Source organism: Balearica regulorum, chromosome 5 (assembly GCF_011004875.1).
Source record: "Balearica regulorum gibbericeps isolate bBalReg1 chromosome 5, bBalReg1.pri, whole genome shotgun sequence".
Lineage (NCBI taxonomy): Eukaryota > Metazoa > Chordata > Aves > Gruiformes > Gruidae > Balearica > Balearica regulorum.
This window is the reverse complement of record NC_046188.1, coordinates 25,490,979-25,513,944: the sequence shown is the minus strand read 5'-3', so window position 1 is coordinate 25,513,944 and position 22,966 is coordinate 25,490,979. Positions and strand designations below refer to the sequence as shown.

The following is a 22,966-nucleotide window of genomic DNA, read 5'->3' as shown; positions in this document are numbered from 1 at the left end:
TGATTTCATTATGATGCAGAAGGAATGGGGTAAAGCTTAAATGGCACCAGATGGAAAAGCAGAGCTGGTTTTCTCCAGCAGCACTCAGCTTTCAAAACAGAGGGGTTGATTTTTGGCTGCAGGATGCTCCTTGACACATGGTTAATCCCTGCTGTGTGAAAGGACTGAGTAATACACGATGACCATTTTATATGAGTTGATTGCACAGCTTTCATGGTAGTCTTGAATTTCCAGAAGTGTCAAAATTTTTCTGTGTACATTAGAACATACATGCTTCTGAATGCATATAAATAAAGAGACCTGCTGAGTAAAGTGCAAGCAGAGGGCTGTGTGGAACAGGGAGTAGAACTACCTGAAAATTAGAATCTTGTTTCACAGAATATTTGTTTTTTCAAAATGTTATTTCAACCCAAATCTGGCTGCCACCTGAAATTTTAAGCAGAGTGGACATTCCAATAACGTTTATTTTGAGGAATCTTCCAATACTTTGTTTCGATATGTTCTTGAAACAATGCACGTTTAGTCGGTCAAAGAACACATGAGGCAGCACACAACAGACTAAACAGTACTAGGAACAAAGCAAAATTAAACATCTCATTTTCTTTAGAGTTGTTTTGGAAATCTTCCCGTACAAAACACTGCCAAAATTGACTTAGTTCTGTAATGAAACAGAATAGCATTTTTTAAGAAAATGAACTTTTGATGAAAAACTTGTAGTGAAGTGTAACTGTGAAGGAGAGGGGAATGGAGGTATGGTCAGGAGGCAGTTGGTGTGTGAAATAGCACCTAGGGAGATGGAGATAGGATTAGGCAGTACTAGAGATAAGGTTATTGTGTAGACTGAGTTACAGGGGACTGGACTTAAAATACAGTCAGATGTAGGAGGAGGTCAGAATTGGTCTGTATAATATAGTCAGATTTGTGAAGCCAATATTTTATTCTTCTGGCTAGCTTGCATGCAGGAAAACTAACTACTCGCACTACTTACACAGGCAAATCTCTGAGCTGTAGTGCTGAAGACAGAGGTTCAAATTCTGCTGATAATCTGGAGCAGAGGCCATCATGTGAGTACTGAGCTTATCTATCCATCGTTCTGTTTAGCACACTCATCTGCACGCTCCGTTCTTTCAGTCATAGTTGCTGATTAACTCCCATGATGTTCCTGAGAGGTAGGTCATTCAGGACCATCTTTGCTTTTCAGTTGGGGAAGTGGCGTCTTGGAGAGCTGCAGTGACTTAAGTCCACGAGAAGATTAGTGTTGAGGCTGGAATTAGACTTTGAGACATTTTAGCCGCATTTTAAGGGCTCAGTACACTGTACTTCACTGCCCCATGTTTTAAGTACAGAGCCAGTGACTAAGAATCATAACATGTATATGGGTCCTTAAACTGTGCTTGGGGCATGGTTGCATAGCGGTTGGGGAGAGATATGATCTAGGTGTAGAATGGTTCCCAGAAACTCTGCTCCCAAGAGTGGGCTCAGAGAAAGGATGGGCACAGAGACAGATCTGGGAGAGCAAGGTCTACAGCATAGACCTGACCAGAGAGAGACGAGTGTGGGACACAGGCTTAGTTTGCCAAGGGCAGAGGGAACTGGGAGGTTGGGCACACAGAGCAGATGAAGTGTGAGTGTGTGGAGTTATAGATCCTGTCTTTATGCATCACATTGATCTCATTCAGTGTGTTATACTTAGCATTTTGTTTATATAATGTCAGGGTGTTACACGGGTTTGTTTATTTTTAACTCATGGATGACTGGCAGTTTCAGTCTGGTGCTGTCTGTTAATGAAATGGGAGAAGTTTGTCCAGGTCTTTGTCCCAAAGATCTTTGTCAAAGAATCTCTGGAAATTGAGAGAAATGCATTTTCTTGACTATTTATATTACCTTGTCACCTGGGAGCTAAGTCCCACACAGACATGCTATGCAGGGGCTGGTGAAAGCAGTGACCACCATTTGCATGCATTGGTAAATGGTTGTGTCATTTTGTGATACATGTTACATTTCATTTAGGAATTTAAAAGGAGTGTTGAATTCATAGAGACCAATTCCTGCCAATGATCCATTTCTTACCAGCACCTCTGGATGATCCTTTCTTGCTGTATCACCACCAGATTCTCCAACGGCAACCGCATTTCCCACTATACTGAAGAATCCAGCAAGGACTAAGAGGGTTTCGTCCCTGCAGGTTTACACACAGCATCCTGCATCTAGCTCTAGGGCCTACTGAACTCCAGCAGAGCTAGACTCCAGAACTTGCTTTAGAAATGACCCTGTTTGCCCTGATGGGTTTGCGGTGTTCACTGCTGGCTTGTCACCAGACATTGATTTCCATTTCCCATTGCTCTGAACTCCTGCACAGCTCACACACAGTGAGCTCAGTCTGTCTGCTATGAGCTGTCAGGGTTGTCCACTGGAGGGAATGTCTTTAGCTTCCAAGACCTCCCACTATCAAAATATTTGGCAAAACTGTGTTGTAAATGGATTTGTGCTTCTGCCTATCCCTACCCCTTGTCCAGGTTGCTCACACCTTCTGTTCTGCACACGTCTGTTCCCCTTCAGTACTGTCTGTCCATCTCCTCTTCTTTCTATGCATCTAATGGAGGTTGGTAATCCCGTTAGGTGCTTGCAGCAGGCGCTGCCGAATTTGCTTGCAAACGCCTGTGCCAGGTCGAGTGTCATTGCCAGCAGCGCTCTTGGCGGGATGAAGGTTGCATTAGTGAACAGTAATTGAAATGCAAAATAACATTTTGATCGAGCGAGCAGGCTGTTTATTTATCAGATCAATAGCCAAAATGCCCCATCTGGAGAAGTCAGCGTGATAATAAGTGATAGCATTCCAAGGGCAAAGGGAACAAGCGCAGCAGGGAGGACATGCTGGCAGGGTGGGCTGGGCTGGGTCACACCGGGCCGTCAGTTGCTGAAGCTTGCTTCTTTTTGGGTTCCTTTTTTGAAGAGGGCAGCACTGCTCCTAGTAGTGTCTGTGAAGGGTTCCAGACCTCTGGACAGAGAACAAACAGTTCTAAATGTGAGATCAGAGTGCAGACCTATGTAAAATCATGTGAGGTCTTCTCCTTCTCATGCTCTGGTTGACACAGGGCTGTGACTGAAGGTGAAGACTGCCGATGATGTCACTCAGTTAGGCAGTGGTTTTTTGATTGTTTTTGCTTTAGCACATTATGTTTGCTGTAAAGGTCTGAACACTCATGGTGATGGTCTGGAAGTATGAAGTCATAGTTTGGCTTCTATAGTGAAGCTGCTGGAATGGTATGTAGGTGCATCCACATAATGAGGAGAGATCTGGGAGGGTGTGTGTGAGGAGGGGTTTGTGTGTATTTGCACAATAAATTTATGATATGTATGCATACCTGCTATACAGATACCCTACAGAATAAAGCTATGTAACATTTAAGCCTGTCTCAGAAAGATACTATATGAGAGTATAGAAGCAGCTGTGTGTCTGTGGATGCCTGACTGCCTGTTGTCTTTGCCGTCTGTTGGCTTCTGCTTGTCTATAAGTAGGGAGCTAAAGATAGGGAATGGGAAGTGAAACTGAGGTTGAAGATCTTGCAAGCTTGCGGTTTTTTCTTTCATGTCCCAAAATAATAATAGGGAAAAGCGAAAACTTCCTGGGATGAGGAGATACTATTCACCATGACAGAAATGAATATTTTTGCATGGTTTTTTTGTAATCACATTTAGTTAAATTTTCAAACAGTGATGCCAATTTGGGAGGAAAATGGAGGTAATTTAAAAGTATTTTACTTTAGAATTTGTTTGGGGTGTTTGGGGTTTTTTTTATCTAGAGAAATGAATATGCAAGTTATGCAGAGTGTTGGGGAAAATTATGTGCTTGTTCTGTTACACAGTTTTCTGTCTAAAGAGTGGTTTGTTGGCCATGGTCTCCTCCTCATCTCTTGGTTCAGGCAAATAAGAAAGCAGGACACCGTTGGGGCCTCTAGTAGGATTCAGCTTGAGTGGACTGGAAGTTACTTTGTCAGTCAAAGGAAATGGGGACAAACAGTCTGGAAGATGGATGAATGAAGTGGATTTAGAACAAGTCATTAGGGTTTGAAGCTGGAATTTGGGTCAGCTACAACAGGCTACTTAATGTATGTAGTGTGTGGTAAGAGATCTGCTAAATACCTATCAAAGGTGGGGTTTTAAAGACTCAGCAAAACTGAACATTGAGGTTATCTTAAATAGGTAGCTAAAGATAATCCTGTATGTTACAGCAGACTAAGGTGTGCAGAAGGTAAGTGAGTGTTTCCATGTATCACCTGTTGTCAAACCTGTGGTGCTCATTAGCTTGAGAGGAGCCCAGTCTACAGTTACCTGTGTCATGTACTCCCTTTCTCTGCTTGTTCAAGTGCTGTATCTCAGCCTCACTGTGTAGTACAGGTTTCTTGTCTGTCCGTGACCCAATGCAGTTCTCTTGTGCCTCCATCCTCACCAACAGCCCAATTCACCCCCACTTCCACAGTTTTCCAGTGGTTCGGGGACATCTCCTTTACGCCAGGTCCAGTGTTTGCTCTCGTGCTGTTATCTTGCTTTGCCACCGTATCATCTTAGAAATGCTTTCTGGAGAGTCAGGGATAAAAAAGATTTCAAATTGAAAAGCACTAATTGCCCATTGTTATTTTCCATGCTGTAATTTATATGGAACTAATTTCAGTCAGCTTTTCAGGATCTGTCTGGTTTTGAGTAATGTTTCTAATGATGAGGCACTTAATTATAGATTTCTCTGAGAGCTACAGGTGGAATCTAGGCAAAGCCAATCTATTCTGTCTGGATTGTCTTGGCAAGGGTGGGAGAAGGAAGCAGAGTCCCTCTGCACCTGTACGTTTTGTAGTGTAAGAAACAGAAACCCTCCAAAAAAAAAAAATGAACAGGTCAAACTCAGAGAATTCCTAAATGCATCCAGGTTGGAGAACACACAAGTTCAGATTTTGTCTGAATAAACCTAGAGTCCCCTTTCAGTAAACTAGTATTCGTAAAAAAAAAAAAGTTAATTCTTAAGTTTCTTTTCACATTTGTTTCTAGGATGATGGCCTTGATTTGTAAGTATGTCCCATCCTAACTCCTTCCTCAAACACTTAGAGGAATTAAGCAATACCTCTGGGTCTCTCTTTTTTTCCTGCCATTATTTATTATGAATTGTAGGCAAGGTTGAAGGGAGGGGTGCCTTCAACGGATATCTTGAAATGCAAGGAAGTGCAGGCTGAAGAATTTGCAACAGTGACAATTTTCTTTCAGCAATGCTAAGAGGGTACTGAGTGAACTAAAAGGTCTACGTGAGATGAGACAAGGGATCAGGCTAGGATGCAAAAATAAATGTGATATGAATGGCAGTGCTGGAGGTTTTCCCTTCCTTTCCCAGCTGAAAAGGTGGAAGCAAAATTCTGATGTACAAGTGTTTGAAGTGTGCATTACTGAATGTGTTGTATGGGTCTCATTCACAAGTTTCTGAAGGACACTGATGGTACTAGGAGAGATATAGATTATAAGTGCCCTAGATAGGCAGAGAATAAAGACAGACATTCAAGAAGAAATGAAGGGTTAACTGAGCATTTCAACAGGGATTGAGATGCAGTTCTCTTTACGCAGGCAAAATTGTTGAACTAGCGTGAGCAGTCTTCCAGATGTAGAAATAGTGGAGGAAGAAGTGGAAATTGGAAACACAGAATGGTAGCATGGTGGGGAAAAGGGTGGTGGTAAAATTTGGATAAATAGTGAACAGCAAGTTCAATCCTAGTCCTTGTTTTGCTGTGATATCAACAGTAAGTATAAGCAAGAAGCATTAGCTCAAGTGCTAAAGCAATTCACTCTGGAGGGAGTGCCATTAGTACACCAGAGGGCAAGGTATCTTCAAAAGGCGATGCGTTAATAAGAGAGTGAACTGATAATATATGTCACATCTCCAGATTAATTGTCACTTGGTCTGTGTAGTACTTCTTACCATTTACTAACAAGAGTGTCATCCTAAGGGTGAAGAGAAATTACAAGAATGAGGATAGGGATGAAGGCTAGTAGGAAATCCATAATGTCTTCTGCCCATGAGAAGCCTTTTTTATTTATTAAGCAGCCTCCAGGCAGTTTGCTGTGGCAGCTTTCATCAGCATGAGCTAACTTGGGCTAGAGAAGATCTACTGATATGTAACTGGGCTCTGGTTATGCAACGGGTCAAAGAGATAAAATGTCTCCTGGGCATTAGACAAGCAAATACTATTTGTGTAACAGCCAGAATATGAGCACTTGCTGCCTCCATCTCCTTAGCTTGCAGAAGAGCCCAGCTTGGGCCTCCATCTCCCCTGCTGTGCAAGGAGTATGTTCCTCCAGTCTACACAGCAGAACTGGTCTCATCCAGTGACACACTTCAGTAGATCTCATACAACCCAGTTCTCTTCAGGAATACCAGGGGAACTGACCCCTGGACACAGGTCTCTAGATAGGCTCTTGCAGTTGGGGAGCTGTGGGACTTTGCTGTCTTCCTTACATATTTTCATTTTAGCTTCTTCAGGCTCCTCAGTCAAAAATTCTTCTCCTGACCCACCATTAAATTATAAAGCAAATTAAAAAAAAACAACCAAAAAACCACAACTATCTCTCTTCAGAGCAAGGGTGAAAGGCAGGCCAAGTGTGATTCACTTTTGCAAAGTAAACTGGGTCCCGATGCTCAGCAAAGCCAAAAGCAACAGAAAATGTTTGTAATTGGAATCAGGATAGTCTAGCTCTTTTAGAATAAAATGCTGACAGTTGGACCTTGTTACAACCTTACAGTTCAGGTTTGTGAACTACAGGTTGGTATTCATGCTATGGGATAGAAGTCACACAATGCTTTCTATTCCAGAGTAGAGGCTCATCAGCCTTTTGCTAAGCTATAGTTTATGTTTGTTCCAAAGATGAGTATGTAGTATTTGTGTGGGTGTATTATGGACAATTGCCTTGCAAACAGGCTGTCTGGGGCTTGACATACTCTACAGAATGGAAGCGTAGCCCATGCAAGCCAAAGGGAGCCGCCACTAGCAAACATGACAGAACTCTTAGAAATTGTATCTGCACTCCAGAGAAAAATACTTAGATTGATCTGAGATTCTGACTTTCTTGTCCTTTATAGCAATGCAATTTAAACAAAAAACCTCTAAAGCCTGTGCATTGGTAACTTGGGGATTTATGTTTATGATTATGCCCATCATGCACGTACTACCCACGGTCTTGCCTACCCCCAGAGAGAAATGAAGTTTGTCCTGGGAACAGGATATGTTCCTGTATGATAAAATAAGCCCAGAAAATCTTTCTGGACTGTGGCTGGTATGGCTGAATTATCCAGAGTTACCCACCATCCAGGAGTAAAGTGGCACAATGGCAGATCCCATTATTCTTGGACTGTTGTGTGGAGAAGAGCTGTTAGTAAAGACAAGGAGTCTCTAGATGATGTCTCTCTCCTTTGAAGTCCATATTGAGTAGAGGAGCAGGAGAAACCAGTGGGTGTGCTGACCCCTTGCATCCCTAGCACCATGGTGGGTGTCCTCGTGGCGGAGAAGCAGGGATGGGAGTGTGTGTGTGAGCTGTCCATGGTAAGACTGGTCACCCAACAGGTGGGGACATCTCAGCTCCATGACATTAACTCTTTGCATATGTGACCTAAAATTACACTAGCTGTTATTGCAGCTGTCACGTCTGACCTGCCACTTGGAAAACATTATTTATTTCTGTCTCCTGTATCTAAAAAAACCCCACCTAATGAAATTTGGCTGTTACTGGAGTTGCGGCCAGTGTTTGAGAAGCTGATCTATATTGTTTGACAGCCAGCTGTGGGTTGCAAAGCTCTCTCACGTGGCCCACAAAGGACACAAAGTCTGTGTTGCCCAAATGGCATCATGGCATGATATCACATCTCATTTACTCATGCAGTGCATGTTTATGTCATCTGGGCTAACAAATACTGATAGCAAAAACAGGCCTGGACTGGAGAAGAGGTTGGGTGTTTTATCTTTGTTTAAATCATTGGTGTTTCTGCGGATTAAAGCTTCTTTGGTCTTTCATAGTCAGTTTTAAAATGTCTGTGTAATCTAGAGAGTGGTTTTTTCACAAGCTGGGACCTGAAGTGAACTGGGTTATAATAACAGTCTTCTCAGGTTTTGTCAGTAAAGTTTGAGTCTACTGTGAGGACTTCCTAATCGTGGACTTCAGGACTAAAGTGCAGTTCCACAAGCACAGCTATTGGGTACCTGCAAGTTACAAGCTGTACAGGCATCTCACCTGCAGGGGTTTTCAATTTTGTGGTAGGTCTTAGAGGACTTAAAAAAAATTCTGTCCGAAATACACATCCAGCTGTATGTGGTGGGTTGACCCTGGCTGAGGGCCAGGTGCCCACCAGAGCTGCTCTATCACTCCCCTCCTTCATTAGACAGGGGAGAAAAGTACAACGAAAGAAAAAAAAACTTACGGGTCGAGATAAGGACAGGGAGAGATCATTCTCTAATTATCATCATGAGCAAAACAGACCGAACTTAGAGAGGGAATTCATCTTATTTATTACTAAGCAAAACAGAGTAGAGGAATGAGAAATAAACCCAAATCTTAAAAACACCTCCCCCCACCCCTCCCATCTTCCCGGGCTCAACTTCACTCCCGGCTTCAACCTCCGCCCCCCTCAGCGGCACAGGGGGACGGGGAATGGGGGTTACGGTCAGTTCATCACGCGGTGTTTCTGCCACTTCTTCATCCTCAGGGGGAGGACTCCTCTCATCGTTCCCCTGGTCCAGCATGGGATCCCTCTCACGGGAGACAGTCCTTCACGACCTTCTCCAACATGAGTCTCCTCCACAGGGTGCAAACCTTCAGGAGCAAACTGCTCCAGCGTGGGTCCCCCAGGGGGTCACAAGTCCTGTCAGCAAACCTGCTCTGGCGTGGGCTCCTCTCTCCACAGATCCACAGGTCCTGCCAGGAGCTTGCTCCAGCGTGGGCTTCCCATGGGGCCACAGCCTCCTTCAGGTGCCTCCACCTGCTCTGGCGTGGGGTCCTCCACGGGCTGCAGGTGGAATCACTACACCACCTCATCCTCCCTCCATGGGCTGCAGGGGGAGAGCCTGCTTCACCATGGTCTTCACCAGGGGCTGCAGGGGGATCTCTGCTCCGGCACCTGGAGCACCTCCTGCCCCTCCTTCTGCACTGACCTTGGTGTCTGCAGATGTTCTTACATCTTCTCACTCCTCTCTCTGGCTGAAAAGTTCTCCCCAGCTGTTTTTTTCTCTTTCTTAAATATGTTATCACAGAGGCGCTGATTGGCTTGGCCTTGGCCAGCGGCGGGTCCGTCTTGGAGCCGGCTGGCATTGGCTCTATCAGACACAGGGGAAGCTTCTAGCAGCTTCTCACAGAAGCCACCCCTGTAGCCCCCCCGGCTACCAAAACCTTGCCACGCAAAACCAACACACTGTGAGAACCACCAAAAAAAAAGCCCATTTCTGACCTTTTACATGTCTCCTTGTGCCCAGAATAGAGAAGGTTTTGCCCAAGGAGGGCCTGAGTGTTCTCTTGCTCTCCCCTTCCCTCAAGGGATACTAGTCCTACAGCTATATTTCAGCATTCATTTTCATGACAATTTCAGTCTTATTGTTGGAAACCTCCAACATGTTGGGTTAGTGAGTGTGTGATTTTATCAGAAAATACTGGTGAAGGGACTGGCCTTCATGGCAGAACTTCTGACGCCTATTCCTTACCTTCCTCCAGTAAACTGGAGTATAGCACTAAGCTATCCTTGCCCTTCCTGTTGAAGATCACATAATGAGGATCAGCCACTAGAGAAGCTCAGCAGTCTTGTCTTGGAAGTTTCCTTGATCCAGTCTGGAATAGGGAGTGCTGCATGGAGATGGTACATGATCAAATACTTGGGTTTGCCTCAGCACTTAGATGCTCAGATGGAATTAAGTTACTGAATTGTGGATACCTTTAGCACATAGAGAATTCTTCTGCTGGGGAAAAGTTACCGTCTGTTACAAAGCTGGATAATGTCTTGCTAAGCAGATGTGAGCATTTTCTCTTGAGTCAGTGAAGGCTTGTAGATAAAGACTACTGTAATTCTCACATCCAGAAGTGGGGTAAAGAGGTGAACAGAGCTACAAATGACCATTTCTGGAAAAAATAACGTAAAGGATGTGCAATAAAATAGCCTTATCTGCATGGATCCCAAACTTGTAATCCTTGAGGTTTAAAAGAAAAAAAAATTGGGGGCAATATACTGCCTTGATTTTATAACAGTCATCTTTTGTCCCTTTCTGGTCCTGTCCATCTAGTAGTCTTTCCCTCTCTTATTACTGCTGTTCTCAAGAGAGCATTGAACTCATAAGCAGTCCAGCCATTATAAAGAAATAGCAGAAGATGAAAGGCTAGAGAAGAACTGGAGACACTTGTAACATTAACCCAACACTGCCTGAGGGGAGATAATGCTAATGGATAAAAAACTAAAGCACAATCTTGACTTGGTCTAAACCTGCATATTTACATCCAGAATCACTGGGATCGGACAATGCTTGTCTGAGGGCAGTTACAGGCACATAAAGGCTAATAACGTTGTTAGTGATAAACAGCAGTGGGTTTATGAAACAGGAGTACAGCAGACAATAACCTTTCTTGATACAATTAGATAATTAGTGGGGAAAAGGAATGCAGTGGATAGACTGTCTGGACCATGCATGGGCTTTTGACACAAAGCTGTGCAAGATCTTATTAGGGAAATTAGATCAAATTGGTTTTGATACAAATCCTGTGAAATGAATCATGGATTAGCTGACAGAGTGTAAACAGAAGGGTTAGAGACATTCTTTATCCTTCTGCAAAGGTGGTGTCCAAAAGGCCAGTGTTTTGGTTTTAAATATTCATTAGTGACCTGAGGGAAAATGTAAAAGGAATAGTTCTAAAATTTACAATTGACACAACTGAAAGATACTAGAACAAAATCAGAGTAGAAAAAAGAAGAGCTAGGCTGCAAAAATGAGCATTATTAACAGGCTTTGGTACAACAAGTGGCAATTAGGAGTGTGTGGTTTAAAGATGATACTGCATCTACTTTGGAACAAGGAGAATCTCCAAATTTCATGTTGTGCAGAGCACGGTGGCAAAAGCAGCTTATGTTCAGAGAGGTCCCAGTGAGACAGTAGCTATCAAATGATGTGAGCTGATGTGCAACCTGATGTCTGGCAAAGCTACTGCTCAGTCTGTCCATATGTCTGCCTGGCTGTGTGCTTTCCAGAGTGACTCTCCCTTGTAGTGCTGTGGCATCGCACTGTGCAATTTGGGGCACCTTGCTGCAAAAGAGACCCAGGCAAGTTGGAACAAATCCAGAGAAGGGCCACAAAGATGCTAAAGGGATTAGAGGGAATGACCTATAATGAGGAAAGGTGAAAAGAACGAAATGTTTAGAACCTCTAAGCCTGTTACATGGGCACAGAAATAGTAACGGAGTTTCCTGTGCCAGCATGGAGGAGTGCTGGATCAAGTCTCTCTCCTTTTACATTCCTATTAAGGTAACTAGAGCTGAGCAAAATGGCTGTTCATCACTTTAAACTCTTTGCAAAAAACATTTAGCTGTTCTTCTTGAAGTTCAAGATGTTGTATTTCATTGGCAGGGGACACTCTGAGTCTGTTTAAAAATCACCACGGGATCTCCATGAGACTTGCAGAAAGTCAAAGCTGGTGAGACTTAACTCAGTGTGTGCTGCCCAGCAATAATCAACTATGCAAGTTGTTCCAGAGGCCAGAAGAGAAAAACACAAGCTTTGGAACGGCTGGAGTCACCTTAGCTATGATCTTTGATCTGTCTTGGTGTTAAGGACTTTTGCGTCTAAAGCATGCATTCACATCTAACCAGAACTCACTATATATTATTGTCTCCTGGAAGGGAACAGTAGCATCCTCAGCTGCAAGGATGTAGGGGGTTTGGGGGTTTGTTGCTATCCTTGATTCACCATCAGTCACTATTTGCCCGCCTTGGGGAGGAATGGTCCTTAATTGAGGTTGTGAGTTGAGAAGTGAGTTGGTCCTAGGAGACTGATCTTTTTTTTTTTTTTTTTTTCTTTTTCCTTTCCCCCAGTGGAGGGAAATACCTCTGGGTCCTCATGAGGTCCTCTGGAATTTTGTGCTTTTTAAGAGACTGAAGCTGGGATTTGTACTCCGCTGACTGAATCTGACAGTACAGATCATCTCCTTGTCATACCTTTTTCATAGTGTTGTCCTTGGTTTGCCCTTAACATTACAACTCCAACTCCTTTTACTGTGGAGGTCCTCAGTGCAGAACAGTGTTTTATGGTGGTTTTGCCTTCCATTTTGACCGTAATTTCATGTTATTGTGCCCAATGATCTTCAGATTTTTATTGCAAACACACTTCTCGTGTAAGGAAAGGTTCCAGAATCTGACCAGCACAGCAGCTTTCAGCTTTGCTGTGAGATGCTAAGATCTGGTCTCAGCTAGCAAAGCTTCATCTTCCTCCACACAGTCAGCTGGCATTACACCAGATGATCTGCAAGCTGTCTAGGTGCCCTGCAGGATTAAAGATGAATGTACTTGCAGCAATTATTCCTGTAACTGCTCCATGGCCTCTAGTCCAGTGTGACCCTCTGGTCAAAGCGTGGGCATTCATCAACTCATCACGCTGTCTCTGAGAGGGACCAAACTCTGGATTCCTCTCAAGTAAAACCAGGGAAAGCAGCTGAGGAATGTGAGATGCCTGCCCATACTCTCAAGGTCAACAGTCTTGCCAAGTGACAAACTTGGCTGATCGATCCCAGAGATAGGAGATGAGGTTAAACATCAAGGATGAAACAGAGAAGGGAGAATTAGGAGATAGCTGGGTCAAATGAGATCATAAGGATGCAGGACTGTGAATTTGCTGCATATCAAACATGTACATTCATATCAACACACACAGAGATGTGATGTATATACATGTGCACTCCAGCCTTGCTGTATCACAGAATGTTTTGTCCTGTCCCCTGATGGGTTTGACCTCTTGGCAGAAGGAGTTGCCACAAATACCAGGTAAATAGGCTGAAACTGAAATAGAAATTACCCACATGACCATGGTATGGTAACTTTAAACCAGCAGAGCTTCCAAGACAAAAAGTCAAGCATCCCCAGTCAGAATTCTTTGGACATATCATCAGGAAAATGTGTGTATTTAGGTTTTCTTAAAAGCCTTTGACAAATTATCTTGCTGAAGGGAAAATTTAACCTCTCAGGTTAATACTATTATCAATTAAAAAGTGTCTGAGACAGAAAAGAAAGGGTAGACATACCCTACCCAGAAAAGAAAGAGAAGTCAATTTTCAGCATGATAAAGGTTAACCGAATCGCCCATAAAGATTAGTGTTGTGGTGTTTGATCCATGTGTTAATGATCTGGGAAGTGGGTGAACAATAAGACTCTGCAGATGACATCAAATTATCAAGGAAGACCGAAAAACTCCAGAGGATCCTAATAAAGCTGGGTGAATGGAAAGCACAGGGGTAGATGAAATACACTGTTGACTATTGCAAAACATTGCACACCAGAAGGCATTAATTTGATTTTTCATACTTCTTAATGGATTCTAAATTAACTGTAGGAACTCAGGAAAAGATCTGAGGATTGCAGTGACTTGCTGATATTCTCTGTTGAAGAAATGGTAACAATTTAAGTTCTAATTTAAAGATAAAAAAAAGCAAACAATGTAAGGAGTTATATAACAGAAAGGCTGAAAAATAACATTGAAAATAAGGTAATGTCAGTAGGTAATTGATGGCATGCTTTTGTCTTGACTACTGTCCAGACCTTCAGCTGGAGGAGTGATGGAGCAGTGCCAGTTTCGTGCTGCTGAGGAGCTGGCTCATTGAACTCTTATTCTGGACTGAACAGAAATAGCCAGACTAGAGGAAGTTCAGAGATGGATGATGAAGCAGATAAGAGGCCTGCAAAAACTTCGATGTGAAGAACAATTATATAGATAATAAAAAGCTGAATGAGGAGAACATGGCAAAAGTGTATTTCCTGAGAGTCAAGGTGTGTTCAGGGAGCCTGAAAGGCTGCAAATACAGTATGGGCAATTAAAAGTGGGATTTTTTGTTTGTTCATACACTACACAAGTAATATCTGGAACTCACTGCTGTAAGATATCATAAAAATTAACAGTCTTCTAAAAAAAGACTGAACATTTATATAAGGAGTAAGATTATTTGTGACTACAATAACTAAGAAGATCTTGCAAATTTGGTAAAGATGTAGTCCTTTCTATATACTTAAGAGCATAACCTCCTCTCTAAGAAGCTGGAATTTGAGAGAAGTGTCTCCATGCAAAAGCATTATACTAGTGTCATGGTTTAACCTGGCTGGCAGCTAAAACCACCACTCAGCTGTTCTCTCACTCCCCCTCAGTGGGGTGGGGGAGAGAATCGAAAAGAAACAAAAAAGGTAAAGCTTGTGGGTTGAGATAAAGACAGTTTAATAGGACAGAAAAAGAAGACAATAATAATAAAAACAACAATAATAATGATAAAAGAATATACAAAACAAGTGATGCGCAGCACAATTGCTTACCATCTGAAACTGATACTCAGTTAGTTTTCAAGCCATACTGCTTCCCAGCCCACCCCCCAGTTATATATGGAGCATGACATCATATGGCATGGAGTATCCCTTTGGCCAGTTTGGGTCAGCTGTCCTGGCTGTGTCCCCTCCCAGCTTCTTGGGCGCCCTCTGTCTTCTCATTGGCAAGGCAGGATGAGAAGTTGAAGTGTCCTTGACTGCTTGGCATTAACTAAAAACAACAGTGTGTTATCAACAATATTCTCATCCTAAATCCAACACATAGCACTATACCAGCTACTAGCAAAAAATTAACTCTATCTCAGATGAAACCAGGAAAACTAGTAAATAGAACCATTAAGATTTAAGATTAAGCTGGAGGAAACTTTTGATCAGATGATTTTCCTTCAGTTTCTAAGATCCCCTTTTAGTGATGATAGTGAGGCATGGGGAAGGAATCCAACATGAAAATTAATCAAAGACTTCTGTATTACAAATGAAAGTTCAATCTGAGCAGGTCCTTCCTGCAGGGTCTGTTAGTGAATTTTTTGCTTAGAGCTAGGGCAGTGCATCCGGAACTAACCAAACATCTTTTTTACCTGGCCTGCTACAGACTGGCTCATTTCTTTCTGCAGCCTGTGAACAGCCTGAAATTGTGATCTACACAAACAGCCTTGACTTTATTCTAGTGTGAGTTTGTGGGGAGAAAGCAGGCTGTTCTTAGTGAGTTGTACTGATATTCCTGAAGGAGAAGTACGTGTGGGGGGGTGGGGGGTTGTGTTGAACTGCCTTAGCCAACTGGAGTTGCACTGAGGTGGGAAAAGGAGGGCTGTCTTTTGACCAACCTGGAACTACTTTTGGCCGGGAGGCCGCTGAGTGCCTTTGCTCTCTCCCTGCAGGCTGCTTGGCAGAATGGCCACGGAGGAGCGGCACCTCTCCTCCAGCTGTGGGTCCTTCATCAAGACCGAGCCCTCCAGCCCATCTTCCGGCATCGACGCCATCAGCCACCACAGCCCAAGTGGCTCCTCCGACGCTAGCGGTGGCTATGGCATCACCATGGGTGGCCACCCCAATGGCCTAGACTCACCACCCATGTTCAATGGCACGGGGATTGGCGGTGGGTCCTGCCGTAAGCGTTACGACGACTGTGCCAGCGCCATCATGGAGGACTCGCCCACCAAGTGCGAGTACATGCTCAATGCAATCCCCAAACGGCTGTGCCTGGTGTGCGGGGACATTGCTTCTGGGTACCACTACGGCGTAGCTTCCTGTGAGGCATGCAAAGCCTTCTTCAAGAGGACTATTCAAGGTATGGTGGGAGCGGAGGGAAACTGAGACATACACTCCATAGCAAAATAGGGAGGTGGCCCCAGACATTGCTGAGATTGCAGTGTTTCTGTGTCACGTAAAAGGGGGCAAAGGAGGGTAAATGTAATTCACCTGTATGCCTCCTCTCTCCTCCTGTCCAGCTCTGGTCCTTTGAAATGAACCTGGACATGAAGTTAGGCTTTGTGGTGGTAGGAACCTTTGCCAAGTTCCTAGCCTGGCTGGCTACCAGATCTTGGTTATCTGGCCTAGTGGATCTTACTGCCTCTGCTAGTGACACTGATACCCTGATAATGTGGCTGCTAGTGGAGTGAGGCCTGGAAAGGAAATGCTTTGCACTCTGAAGGTGGTTTTAAGGCCCATTTGAAGAGTAGATGCCCCTGCCTAGAGATGGCATCTTTAGAAATGTCTGTACCTTGAGGTGAAAGCTCCAGCATTACAGGAGTAGGGAGGTTCTCACTCTGTCCTGCCAGTCTTAATTTGTGGCTATGGGTTCATGGACAGGGCACTTGGATAAGAGTCAATCCTGTGTTCCTCCTTTTCCAGCTCCATCAGCCCTTTTCATTAAGATGCAACTTCTTTGAAGATAAAAAATTTAGGCACTGAAGCAGATAGAGATACCCAGTTTTTGTCAGTCTTACTAAGGATGAGAAGTTCCTCAGGTGATTTTGAAAACCTCAGTGCATGTATGTGTAGGTGAATTGCAGTGCATTGCTCCTGCACATACAATTCACATATGAGGTGTATGTCTGTGTCCTGACTGCCAAAGGTATGCTGCAGATGTGCACACACACAGGTACAGCAGTATGGCCAAAAATGGGAGTACATCCAGGCAAACTCCAATATCCATGGATGTTTGGGTGTACTTACACAAGCAGGCCCCATGTGAGCAATCATGTCTGGATGTACAGATACTCCCTTTATTTCTTACACTTTCAAGCTGGAAAAAGGACAAGATCATTCACCTTCCAGTGGAAAGTGTATTGGTTTTACCCAGCCATGGTGAGGACAGATGTCTAGTGAGCAAGCAGCTGTGTGTATACTTGGCTGCTGGTTGGGGTCAATCCACCACACCAACACTTCCTTGTCTCCTGTGATATGAAAGCAATGCACGTGTGGGGAGGGCACTCGTTTTATTTTTGTTCATTGAATAGGCCTGATTACACTCTGTCACCAGGGATGTTCAACTCTGGAGTGGACGGAGCAGTACAGGGTACAGTTCAGGTCTCTGCAGAATTCACTATTTCTAACTTAATTTATTAGATTCTAGATGTCTGTCCTTACTATTATTCAGCTGTGGAAATAATCACTCTGTATTGCCCCACTGACTCTTCCTCTTTTATTATGCCATGTGCAAAGCATGGCCATCTTTAGGCCATTGGCCTGTTCCCTGACAGAGTTTCTGTGATTTGTCATTGCTAACTCTCCTGTGACTGAATGTGAACTTTCACTTGGACTTCTCACTGTCAGCACTGGCTCTGTCCCTCCTCCAGCACTTGGACCCATTCCCAGTGTTTCTTTTTGGCACATTCAGGTGCTAAAGGAGGGATAGGGTAGTACTCCGACGCAAAGCCCTAGGGGCTCCTTATATAGGAAGAGATTGAAAAACTGACCTCTTATGGGAGCGATACTGGAGCATCCCTGTGGCAGAGCGGAAGAGAGGCCTAACCTGGAGAGAAGGAAAAAGACCTAGGAACTTTTGAAGAGTTTTCAGAGGAAATCAAAAGAAAATGATGCAGGGTGGCAGTAACTAGAGCCTGTGTCAGCCTGGGTGATATGTCAGCTGACTTAATCCCAAGAAGGGAGAGTGCTTCCTTCCAACCCCCTTTCCCCAGCACAGCCATCATATTCTCCCTGTGGTTCCCTAATTGATTGCCTGTTAATGTGTAACAGATGGGGAAAAGGAATAAGCAGAGATTTCTCTCACCCTGTCATCAGCTTGGGCTGGCGACTGAGGTACCAAAATGCTTTTATTCTCAAGAGTGGGAGAGTCGAGTGTGCTGTGCCTGAGGGTGAGCAATTTCAGCTACCGAGCTGAAGGCTGAGCCCAGGGGAGTGGGCAGCAAATAGGGCTGCAGAGTGTGGTTGAGTCAAGAAAATGCACGGTTCCCAGGGCTCTGCTGCAGTGCATGCAATATCCAAGCACAGCCCTGGGTATGCAGGGGGCAAGAGTTTAAGTATCACGTAAAAGAGGCAGTGAATGGCAAAAGCATTTCCAAAAGGTGTTCATTCCGCAACTCTATTACATTCAGTAGATGTGTTAAGCATCTAACTGAAGAAGTGGGAAAACATCCATCCAGGCTGCCTAACATCAATATAGGGTATGCAGAATGCATGTAGATGTGTATGTTATACAGTTGCATTCCCTGCTAGTATCAAAAGACTTGCCGTGATTCTGGTATTTGGGAATGGTGTTGACTCAATGGTTTGATCACAGAGCTGGAGCTGTGACCCCAGGATTTCCCAGGTGCTCAGGAGATGCAGTAGGTAAATTCATCATCAGGCTTTTGTGGTCTTGGACCAGCCACTTCACTTCTCTCTGCTTGAGTATTGAAAGATGAAAGACTAATGACTATTATGAGAGTACCTAATCTGGTGGCCCTACATTTGGCAACTTTATTAAGTAGTAGGTGTGCATGCTGCTATACAATGGCTTTAAATCTGTCCTGGATGATTAGACTCCTGCAGTCCTATCTAGATACCCCGATCATGAAGCAGAGCTTCATGCTAAGTCATGTCCCCCCCGCTACAAATGACCCCAGTCTGCCTAGTGTTTTTTTCAGCTGCATTAGCTCATGTAAACCCTGCATGTCTTGAGGCAGGAGGATCTTGCAATAGCCTTTCTGCTCCCCCTGCTGCTGCCACAGCAGTGTGAAGAACAAACATCAAGCTGCAGACCTTCTTTGAGCCTGAGAGCTCTGCAACTCACTTTCCCCCTTAGCCAGGTGAGGCCAGGCTGTCTTGGACAGCATGAGGGCTGTTGCTTTTCAAGTGATAGAGTGATAGGGAGAAGATATGCTGAAAGCCAGCATGGACATGGCTGGTTATCTCTGAGGTCACTACTATTACTGTGTGGGAGTTTTCCATCAGTAGGATTTTTCCAAAGAAAAGCAGAATTTTTACCAAGTCAGATTTCCCTAAGGAAAATTTTGATGAAGTCAGGAAGATCCAAACCATTGATTCACTTCAAGCTGAATTGGAGTGGTTGGTTTTGCTGAACTAAGCTAGGATCACACAACACATCCTAACCTGTCCCACAAGTTATGGCGGGGTCACACCTGTGACCTCTCTCGTTTGTGTTACATGGCCCAAAGGAAGGATCAAGGCCTGGAAACCTGTCTGTCATTTCAACTTTGCAGCACTGGCAATGCTTGAGATGGAAAGGTGAAAACCTCAGACAAGATGACAACACACGTAACTGGGCTACAGGCCTTTCTCTCTGAACAAGTCATTTTGAACCCTAGGGCTGGAATTCCCGTGTTTTAAGGAAGAGTCAGAAATTCTGAACTGACTGACTTCATTTTTGGTCAGCTAGGCTATCTGACAAAATTTTAATCCTATTTCTCTATCATTGTATTGCTTTGTGGGAACTGTGTTTCTGGGTCCCCGTTATATTCTAGCAGCAATCTGCATTTACTTCTATGATGCAAGTGTCCTCCATAAAAACATGTGCCATGGGCATCACCTGACTTTGTGAATATTGTGGAAAGTGCAATCGAGTGAAGTAGGAGAGGATCTGAGTTTTGAGCATGTTGAAGTGTGCTGCTTCAGTGGTGCTTAAGAGAGATCTGATTTGAAACCAAGATTTTCATATTAGTTGAATGTAATGGAACAGATCTGTTACATGAAAGAGAATGTGTTATGGATGTTTCTGAATTAAAACTTTTTAAATTACTATCCCATGGAAATCCTAACTAATCCTTTCATCCAAATTTAGGACAGAGGCAAATGCTGGATTTCTTACAGGATACAAACTCTTAATCTAATTCTACTCTATTCCTTCTTTTAATAGTTTGCTCAGTAGATAGAACATTATATATAAATCAAATATATTGGCATTATCTTTTGTTCATCAGTCGTTACAACTTGTAGGTAGTTTTGCCTATTCTGGATATTAACTAATAACAGTGCTATGTAACCATATGAGCCCTTTATTATTCAACTTATGACTATGACTACCCTTCATCTATTTTTCATCTTCAAATAGTGAAAATTAAGGCTATTTCTAAAATGACCCATTAATATAAAATAAAAGCTTAAAGCTCAGCAAAATGAATCTGAGTTAAGATTTCCCTCTCTGATCTTTGTGAATCATCTCATTGTATGCTTGGTACTTATACCCATAAGGTGATACGACAGGAGTAATATTGGGGAGAAGTGGTCATTGGAGAGTCAGAGAGAAGAGACACATTTACCGTCATCTTCTGAATAGGCAGGTTAGGTATCAGATGAAGTGCCTGCATCTGTGGATTCCCTGCTTGAGTCTTGCAAGATTCAAACTCAGTGAGTGTAGCAATACAACTGCTGTGCTGGGATGCCCTTACACCAATAAGGGGCTTAAAATGTGGATAATGCAGCTGAGAAGACTTGTATGGATTTATAACAGGCTTGTAACAAAATCCATAGTCTTCTAGGGCTTCCTGGTTGTCATTACAGTGGTTAGAGTGGCTCCTGGGAAGGGAGGAGCAGTTGAGAGAGTTTGCTTATTTTCCTGAGCAGAAAAGCATTACCATCCACAGGATTAGCAAAGGGCCTCTGAGATGCAGAAAGGAGGTTTTGTGTCCCTACAGTAGTGGCCACAGCAGCCAGGCAGTCTCCTATCCTTCTGTCCTTCTCAGAAAGGTGGCTGCTACTTCTCAGGTGGGAGTTCACAGCCAAAAACCAGGAGATGTTCTGAGGTTTCCAAAATCTTTTGAAGCATAACCAGGGAAAGTGCAGTATTCCTTGGATCTAGTGCCTGATGCTGCTTACTATTCACAGCTCTAACACTTGGATTCAGAAAACCATCTCCAGTGCAACACAACTCTATTTGTCTGACGTAGGTTTTTTTGCCTCAGTGCATCTGTACAGAGAATTCTGTGCAGAAGGGTATTTTTCGTGGAACTTCAGTAAAGTATTTCTGTGTCAGAAACCCTACAGACAAGCTTGGTGCGGGTAGGTAGCCCCAGGGCCCATCTCCTGTGTCCTTGTGCAAGCAGGAGGCTGATTTGAGTGAGGTTGCGCAAAATGCACAAGTCCTCTTTCATGGAGGATAAGCCATGTGTGCACCCCACTGTGCCACAGTGCTAGTGTTACACCTATAGCTGCCTCCTTTTCCTCTCATAGTACCAAGAGTCCTGAAGCTTTGGTCCTCACATTTCTGTTTTTCTTTTTGTATAAGCCACGTGAAGTAAAATTTTGTTTAATCTAAGTACTAGGGCTTATCTCACCTGCTTTTCCAAAGTCTCATTGTCTTGCAAGTGATAAACACGTGTACAAGGTTTTTGGTTTTGGTTTTGGGGGTGTTTGGAGGGGGGAGTTGGTTGGTTTGTTTTTTTCTTTTTTTCTTTCCAAAAGTAAGAGCCTCTACTGGTGCTTGTATATACTCAGGCACCTAGATCAGGGACATGTCCCTGGTAGCATAGGACAGTCCTGCTGAAAATCAAGTCACTTATTCAAGTGCCTAAATACTTATTTACAGGTTCAATATTTGAATCTCTTTCTTTGAAAACTATGGCTTAAAAAATAACCCCTTTTACCTCACACGGAGGTAAAAAAATCTCACGGAGAGATTTTCTTCTGTTTTTCACAAAGTACCGCTCCGCACACCAGGACTCAGGCTATGATGCCTCAGTTAGAAGGGCTAATTTAAGTGGAAAGTAATAGAGAATCCACTCCATGCATATTACCAGTGTTCCCCGTCCTGGTGCAGGAGGTCAGACTGGTGCCTGCTGAGGGCAGAGGAACTGCTGGTCTGGCACTGTACTCACCAAGTGCCTTTTTACAAAAATTTTCATGTCCCTTTTCACTGAGATACCCTAATGATGCGTTTACCTTTGGAATCAGAGATAGAAAGGATTCAGGACAAAAACCTGTGGGTACTGAAATGAAAGTGTCATCAGAGCTACTGGCTTACTGAAAAGTCATGTTGCTTTCTCCTGCAGACTGTCCCAGTTGTGCAGAATACTGACTGCCTGATGGGACCTTCCTAAGGCTACGGTATTTTGCAAGCAGTTCTTGTAAAACAAACAAACAAAAACCAAAATAACAAACAAACAAACAAAAAAAACCACCATGGGGGCAGTGTAACAATTGTTACAAAAATTGGGATAAAAGGGAATAAATGCATGAGCTGAGGTGCCTATGAGATGAATTTCCCTGGGAATTCCTGCTCTCAGCTCTCTGGCCCCAGGGAACCGGCGGAGAGTGGCACCACACACTGTTGGTCACAACTGCAGCATGCTGTATCAAATCACTAGGTTGAAAGACATGACTTGAATGAATGGAATTTGGAACTTAACAGCAGATATGTCTGAATCTGGGTTTTCCCCTGAAATTCAGGAAAAGCTGCAGTCATCTGGCCCTCTGTTTGAGTCACCCAAAGAAAGAGATGAGAGATCTGTGTGTAGCAGTGCTGAGCCAGACAGAGTATGCAAGGAAGGGAGAGGAGAGGGAAAGAGTGGTGAAAAACAATGAAGCAGCAGCCAGAAAAAGAGGAGAGGTGGGGAGGTTTCTTCAGAAAACAGAACCTGAAAATGTTTTAGCTTGAAATACTTTCTTGGCTACTTCTATCTGATCTTACCTCAGTTTCCTTGTAGAAAGGCTTTATAGAAAGGCAGGATCAGTAAGCGGGGAGCAGTTTGTGCTCTCAGTGCTGTACTAATTCTGAGCTCAACTCCTCTGAGGAGCTGTATCCATGACTTAAGCAGGAGCTGAGTGGGACTTTACTGCTCCCCAAGCTCAGGGAGGCATTATCCTCTTCCCAGTGCCTCTCCTTCCAGAGAGGTATGGTGACTATGGGGACTCTTGAATGGCCAGGCTCTGGTGTGCAATTTTCAGGTGCTCCTGTTATGTGTGCACTGGAAATTATGTTCCAAACTGTTTCCC

At 43.7% G+C, this 22,966-nt stretch overlaps 1 protein-coding gene across 5 annotated transcripts in view; it reads left to right on the top strand.

The window, feature by feature from the left end:
* The window catches only part of ESRRB (estrogen related receptor beta), a 161,132-nt gene that overhangs the window by 101,416 nt on the left and 36,750 nt on the right, over positions 1–22,966 (top strand). For all 5 annotated transcript variants that reach the window (XM_075753834.1, XM_075753835.1, XM_075753836.1 and 2 more), the window contains one exon: positions 15,454–15,863. In XM_075753834.1, the coding sequence (XP_075609949.1) occupies positions 15,454–15,863 (410 nt within the window). The remainder of the gene's footprint in view (positions 1–15,453; positions 15,864–22,966) is intronic.